The sequence below is a fragment of the Salvelinus namaycush genome, chromosome 20, assembly GCF_016432855.1.
Source record: "Salvelinus namaycush isolate Seneca chromosome 20, SaNama_1.0, whole genome shotgun sequence".
In the NCBI taxonomy this organism is placed as follows: Eukaryota; Metazoa; Chordata; class Actinopteri; order Salmoniformes; family Salmonidae; genus Salvelinus; species Salvelinus namaycush.
In genome coordinates, this window is record NC_052326.1 from 55,793,385 (window position 1) to 55,800,884 (window position 7,500).

Consider the following 7,500-nt stretch of genomic DNA (forward strand, 5'->3'; position numbering starts at 1 on the left):
CTGACGCATGGTCCTAGGGCTCAGGTCCTCCGAGAGAGAGAAAGAAAGAGAGAATTAGAGAGAGCATACTTAAATTCACACAGGACACCGGTTAAGACAGGAGAAGTACTCCAGATATAACAAACTGATCCTAGCCCCCTGACACATAAACTACTGCAGCATAAATACTGGAGGCTGAGACAGGAGGGGTCAGGAGACACTGTGGCCCCATCCGATGATACCCCCGGACAGGGCCAAACAGGAAGGATATAACCCCACCCACTTTGCCAAAGCACAGCCCCCACACCACTAGAGGGATTTCTTCAACCACCAACTTAACATCCTGAGACGTCCTTCCTACAACGTCCTTCCTACAACGACCTTCCTACAACGACCTTCCTACAACGTCCTTCCTACAATGTCCTTCCTACAACGACCTTCCTACAACGACCTTCCTACAACGACCTTCCCACAACGTCCTTCCTACAACGTCCTTCCCACAACGACCTTCCTACAACGTTCTTCCTACAACAACCTTCCTACAACGACCTTCCTACAACGTCCTTCCTACAACGACCTTCCCACAACGACCTTCCTACAACGTTCTTCCTACAACGACCTTCCTACAACGACCTTCCTACAACGTCCTTCCTACAACGACCTTCCTACAACGACCTTCCTACAACGACCTTCCTACAACGACCTTCCTACAACGTCCTTCCCACAACGACCTTCCTACAACGTTCTTCCTACAACGACCTTCCTACAACGACCTTCCTACAACGACCTTCCCACAACAACCTTCCTACAACGTTCTTCCTACAACGACCTTCCTACAACGTCCTTCCTACAACGACCTTCCCACAACGACCTTCCTACAACGTTCTTCCTACAACGACCTTCCTACAACGACCTTCCTACAACGACCTTCCTACAACAACCTTCCCACAACGACCTTCCTACAACGACCTTCACACAACGTCCTTCCTACAACGACCTTCCTACAACGTCCTTCCTACAACGTCCTTCCTACAACGACCTTCCCACAACGACCTTCCTACAACGTTCTTCCTACAACGACCTTCCTACAACGACCTTCCTACAACGTCCTTCCTACAACGACCTTCCTACAACAACCTTCCTACAACGTCCTTCCTACAACGTCAAATCAAATGTATTTATATAGCCCTTATTACATCAACTGATATCTCAAAGTGCTGTACAGAAACCCAGCCTAAAACCCCAAACAGCAAGCAATGCAGGTGTAGAAGCACGGTGGCTAGGAAAAACTCCCTTCCGTCCTTCCTACAACGACCTTCCTACAACGACCTTCCTACAACGACCTTCCTACAACGACCTTCCTACAACGTCCTTCCTACAACGACTTTCCCACAACGACCTTGCCACAACGACCTTCCTACAACGACCTTCCTACAACGACCTTCCTACAACGTCCTTCCTACAACGACCTTCCTACAACGACCTTCCTACAACGTTCTTCCTACAACGACCTTCCCACAACGACCTTCCTACAACGTCCTTCCTACAACGACCTTCCTACAACGTCCTTCCTACAACGTCCTTCCTACAACGTTCTTCCTACAACGACCTTCCTACAACGTCCTTCCTACAACGTCCTTCCTACAACGTTCTTCCTACAACGTCCTTCCTACAACGACCTTCCTACAACGTCCTTCCTACAACGACCTTCCCACAACGACCTTCCTACAACGACCTTCCTACAACGTCCTTCCTACAACAACCTTCCTACAACGACGTTCCTACAACGTCCTTCCTACAACGTCCTTCCTACAACGACCTTCCCACAACGACCTTCCCACAACGACCTTCCCACAACGTCCTTCCTACAACGTCCTTCCTACAACGACCTTCCTACAACGTCCTTCCTACAACGACCTTCCTACAACGTCCTTCCTACAACGTCCTTCCCACAACGACCTTCCTACAACGTCCTTCCCACAACGACCTTCCCACAACGACCTTCCCACAACGTCCTTCCTACAACGTCCTTCCTACAACGACCTTCCCACAACGACCTTCCCACAACGACCTTCCCACAACGTCCTTCCTACAACATCCTTCCTACAACGACCTTCCTACAACGTCCTTCCTACAACGTTCTTCCCACAACGACCTTCCTACAACGTTCTTCCTACAACGTCCTTCCTACAACGACCTTCCCACAACGACCTTTTCCATTTAACTTTTAGTAATAATCTGTTCTTTTTTCTTCAATGTACACTGAAACTTGGTATGCTGCTGTGACGTCCATTAGCCCATTTAGTGCAAATGACCCCAGACTGATAGGATGAGAGGCATATGGAACCATTTAATGATTTATTCCATCAGATAGATACGTTGTCCACATATACTTATTTATTCCACACCACAGAGGCTCCACTCTGGCATACCTGTATTTATCATGAATCCAGTCCCTTTAAAGAACCCTCAGTGTCCAGAAAGCCCCTCTGAATCCAGTCCCTTTAAAGAATCCTCAGAGTCCAGAAAGCCCCTCTGAATCCAGTCGCTTTAAAGAACCCTCAGAGTCCAGAAAGCCCCTCTGAATCCAGTCCCTTTAAAGAACCCTCAGAGTCCAGAAAGCCCCTCTGAATCCAGTCCCTTTAAAGAACCCTCAGAGTCCAGAAAGCCCCTCTGAATCCAGTCCCTTTAAAGAATCCTCAGAGTCCAGAAAGCCCCTCTGAATCCAGTCCCTTTAAAGAACCCTCAGAGTCCAGAAAGCCCCTCTGAATCCAGTCCCTTTAAAGAACCCTCAGAGTCCAGAAAGCCCCTCTGAATCCAGTCCCTTTAAAGAACCCTCAGAGTCCAGAAAGCCCCTCTGAATCCAGTCCCTTTAAAGAATCCTCAGAGTCCAGAAAGCCCCTCGGAATCCAGTCCCTTTAAAGAACCCTCAGAGTCCAGAAAGCCCCTCTGAATCCAGTCGCTTTAAAGAACCCTCAGAGTCCAGAAAGCCCCTCTGAATCCAGTCCCTTTAAAGAATCCTCAGAGTCCAGAAAGCCCCTCTGAATCCAGTCCCTTTAAAGAACCCTCAGAGTCCAGAAAGCCCCTCTGAATCCAGTCCCTTTAAAGAATCCTCAGAGTCCAGAAAGCCCCTCTGAATCCAGTCCCTTTAAAGAACCCTCAGAGTCCAGAAAGCCCCTCTGAATCCAGTCCCTTTAAAGAACCCTCAGAGTCCAGAAAGCCCCTCTGAATCCAGTCCCTTTAAAGAACCCTCAGAGTCCAGAAAGCCCCTCTGAATCCAGTCCCTTTAAAGAATCCTCAGAGTCCAGAAAGCCCCTCTGAATCAGAGGAAAGATATTGTCTATGCGGCTCCCATTCTGCCTCTATGTTAGCTCCAGACCTGTCCATCCATGGTCCATATGGTATGTGTAGATTAGACCTGATCCAGGCAGGGATAGACACAGATGGGGAACAGGGCCAAGGTAGCTCTCCTCTCTTCTCCCAAGGTTTTCAGTGCCTGTGTCCCAAATAGCATCGTATTCCCTTCATAGTGCTAGGGCTCTGGTCAAAAGTAGTGAATAGGGAATAGGATGCCTTATGTAGAGAATAGGGTGCCATACACATGAAATATGGTGCCATACACATGGCATAGGGTGCCATACACATGAAATATGGTGCCATACACAGGGAATAGGGTGCCATACATAGGGAATAGGGTACCATACACAGGGAATATGGTGCCATACATAGGGAATAGGGTACCATACTGTACGTAGGAATAGGGTGCCATACGTAGGGCATAGGGTGCCATAGACATGGAATAGGGTGCCATACACATGGAATAGGGTGCCATACATAGGGAATAGGGTACCATACGTAGGGAATAGGGTGCCATACATAGGGAATATAGTGCCATACACAGGGAATATGGTGCCATACACAGGGAATATGGTGCCATACATAGGGAATAGTGTGCCATACACAGGGAATATGGTGCCATACACAGGGAATATGGTGCCATACACAGGGAATATGGTGCCATACATAGGGAATAGTGTACCATACACATGGAATAGGGTGCCATACATAGGGAATAGGGTGCCATACACAGGGAATATGGTGCCATACACAGGGAATATGGTGCCATACACATGGAATATGGTGCCATACATAGGGAATAGGGTGCCATACATAGGGAATAGGGTGCCATACACAGGGAATAGGGTACCATACACAGGGAATAGGGTACCATACATAGGGAATAGGGTGGCATATGTAGGGAATAGGGTGCCTTACATAGGGAATAGGGTGCCATACGTAGGGAATAGGGTGCCATACATAGGGAATAGGGTGCCATACATAGGGAATAGGGTGCTATACACAGGGAATAGGGTGCCATACACAGGGAATAGGGTGCCATACGTAGGGAATAGAGTGGCATACACAGGGAAAAGGGTGCCATACATAGGGAATAGGGTACCATTTGAGACGCCATACACAGCAGCAGGAGGCTTTAACAGTCCATTACAGACTTCAAAGGGAACCAAAGAGGAGCTTTCTTTTGTCATTAGATGAGGAAGTAGTATTGCCTCCTTCCTGCTCTTCTTCAGATCCTCTCCAGGCAGACATGCCTCATCATAATAAATATGTATTGATGATTCATGACGGAATCAGTCAGTCAGCACTGTAGAAGGATATATTGATATAAATGAGAAGCTTGCTGTGTCGTGTAGAGCGTCAATAGAAGGCTAAACATGTACTTCAATCTAGAGAGATTGCATAAATTATGTTTTTGTTGTTTATTTACACACTTGAAATGCATAATGGTGTTTCTTTACAAGCTTCAAAATGAATAAAAGCATTTCTTTATAAGCTTCAAAATGCATAACAGCAACACAATAATAGCTTCCGCTGTCTGTAGCTAAAGCAGTGATTTAGAGAGACTGAGAGAGAGCGAGGAGATTAGAGGAGAAAGAGGAGACGAGAGGCGAGGAGAGGAGAGAGAGAGAGAGATGAGACAAGAGGAGAGGAGACGAGAGAGAGGAGACGAGATGAGAGGAGAGAGAGGAGAGAGAGAGAGGAGAGGAGAGGAGAGGAGAGGAGAGAGAGAGGAGACGAAAGGAGAGGAGAGGAGGCGAGGAGATGAGAGGATGCGAGAGTAGAGGAAACGAGACGAGTGGAGAGGAGAGGAGAGGAGAGGAGAGGAGAGGAGAGGAGAGGAGAGGAGAGGAGAGGGAGAGAGAGAGAGAGGTGAGGAGACGAGAGGCAAGGAGACGAGAGGCGAAGAGAGAGAGCGAGAGGAGCGGCGAAGAGAGGCTAGGAGAGGGTGAATGGGAGGTTGTATTATGCTACAGGTAAAAGCTCATCAGTCAAGGCAGTGTTACAGTCTATTAAAAAACACAGTCTGTTTAGAAAGCCAAGCTACATATCCCATCCCTGCTGTGAACAGGAGAGGAGGATGAGAAACAGTGGATGAGAAACAGAGCAGAAGTAGAAGCATAAAGACTTGCTTAGAGATGCCATATCTTAATTTGATCATCCTGATGTTGCAGGAATTTCTCCTGTACAGCAGGAAATGAAAACGTGTACTATTTTGCATTGTTTAACGAATCTACCCCTATAAAACTGGTGTTATAAACTTAATTATAATCCACGTAAAGATTCACATTTCCTGTTGCTGGAGGATCATTTTCCTGCTGTGAAAAAACTGGGTCAGATTAAGATACAGCATCTGTAAGACTTGCGTTAACTCCCCAGGCAATGGCAAGGCGGTCTTGAGGCAGATGATATGAGTTGAAAAGCAGTTCTTCACACTTCCACACTGAACATGTTTCAGAGAGGTGAAGGTATCCAACAACAGATTGATCACCAGCACATAAAGCGTACAGAAGTGTTTGTGACATGTAATGTTTTATTCCCCATTATATAACTGGGCTTTTAACTGGAAAATGCTTCTTTTTTTTTTACTGTGTGATTTTGCCATGTTTTAATTGACTGTGTGATTTCCCTAGGGTTTAGTTACCTCTCTTATCTCCCAGCAGGAATGGACTCCAATTCACAGACCACATCACAGGAGTTACTCATTCCAAATGACGTAAGAAACACTGCCACACACACACACACACACCCACACACACACACACACCCACACACACACACACAGACAGACACACAGACCACGTCACAGGTGCTGCACATTCCAAATGACAGTTTAGCTAGCAATAGTTTGTCTGCTATGTAACAAACACTGACACATAACAGACCTCAATATATTATCAGTCAGTCAGTCAGACACCTCATTCCATCACTGTTCTCTGCTTCAATGTTGCCTCTAACCCAATGGGCAAAACTGGGAAAAACTGATTGAGGTGATATCATAATGATGTCATCTCTCTCTCTCTCTCTCTATCTCTCTCTCTCTCTATCTCTCTCTCTCTCTATCTCTTTCACTCACTCTCTTTCCCTCTCTCTTTCTCTCCTTCCCCCCCCCCCCCCCCCCCTCTCTCTCTCCTGTCTGTCCATCCATAAGTCTCAGCGGAGCTATATGAGTTTGAACTAAATCCAGTCATGATGTCTGACATGCTGAGAGGCTCTGTGCTGTCACAACAGAGCAGTAAATAAGGCAACCAGAGGGCTTTCAGCAAGAGCTCAGCCATCACTACCCTACCCCCTCCCCAGCTCAGCCATCACTACCCTACCCCCTCCAAAGCTCAGCCATCACTACCCTACCCCCTCCAAAGCTCAGCCATCACTACCCTACACTACCCTACCCCCTCCAAAGCTCAGCCATCACTAACCGAACCCCCTCCAAAGCTCAGCCATCACTACCCTACCCCCTCCCCAGCTCAGCCATCACTACCCTACCCCCTCCCCAGCTCAGCCATCACTACCCTACCCCCTCCCCAGCTCAGCCATCACTACCCCAGCCTACCCCCACCCCAGCTCAGCCATCACTACCCCCTTCCCAGCTCAGCCGTCACTACCCCAGCCTACCCTCTCCCCAGCTCAGCCATCACTACCCCAGCCTACCCCCCTCCCCAGCTCAGCCGTCACTACCCCAGCCTACCCCCTCCCCAGCTCAGCCATCACTACCCCAGCCTACCCCCTCCCCAGCTCAGCCATCACTACCCCAGCCTACCCCCTCCCCAGCTCAGCCATCACTACCCCAGCCTACCCCCTCCCCAGCTCAGCCCACCCCACGGCCCAGTTAATATATTGGCTATGTCTGAATACGTTACAAGCTATCAAGTCGTTGCTTCCTATATTCCTCTCAAAGCTCATTGGAGGAGGAAGTCAGAGGGAGGAACCTTGGATCCCCTTCTCCAATGAGCTTTAAAACAACAATGGAGGAAGCAAGGACTTGACGGAGGGTAATGTTTTCAGACACGGCCATTGTTTGGCATTCCGTCATTGCGTTTCTGTGGTCTTCCATTACAGAGGGCTTGCATTAAAGATTCATGGATAAAGATGTCAAAGGTCGCTCTCTATCTCTCTTCTCTCTCCTCTCTCTATCTCTATATGACATTACAAATGTCATATTAT

General features: G+C 48.0%; 1 protein-coding gene across 1 annotated transcript in view; it reads left to right on the top strand.

Annotated features, from left to right (window-relative positions):
* LOC120064878 (poly(rC)-binding protein 4-like) overlaps window positions 1-7,500 on the top strand; it is a 43,188-nt gene that overhangs the window by 26,122 nt on the left and 9,566 nt on the right. The window contains exon 9 of the mRNA XM_039015470.1: window positions 5,997-6,052. Within this exon, the coding sequence (XP_038871398.1) occupies window positions 5,997-6,052 (56 nt within the window). The remainder of the gene's footprint in view (window positions 1-5,996; window positions 6,053-7,500) is intronic.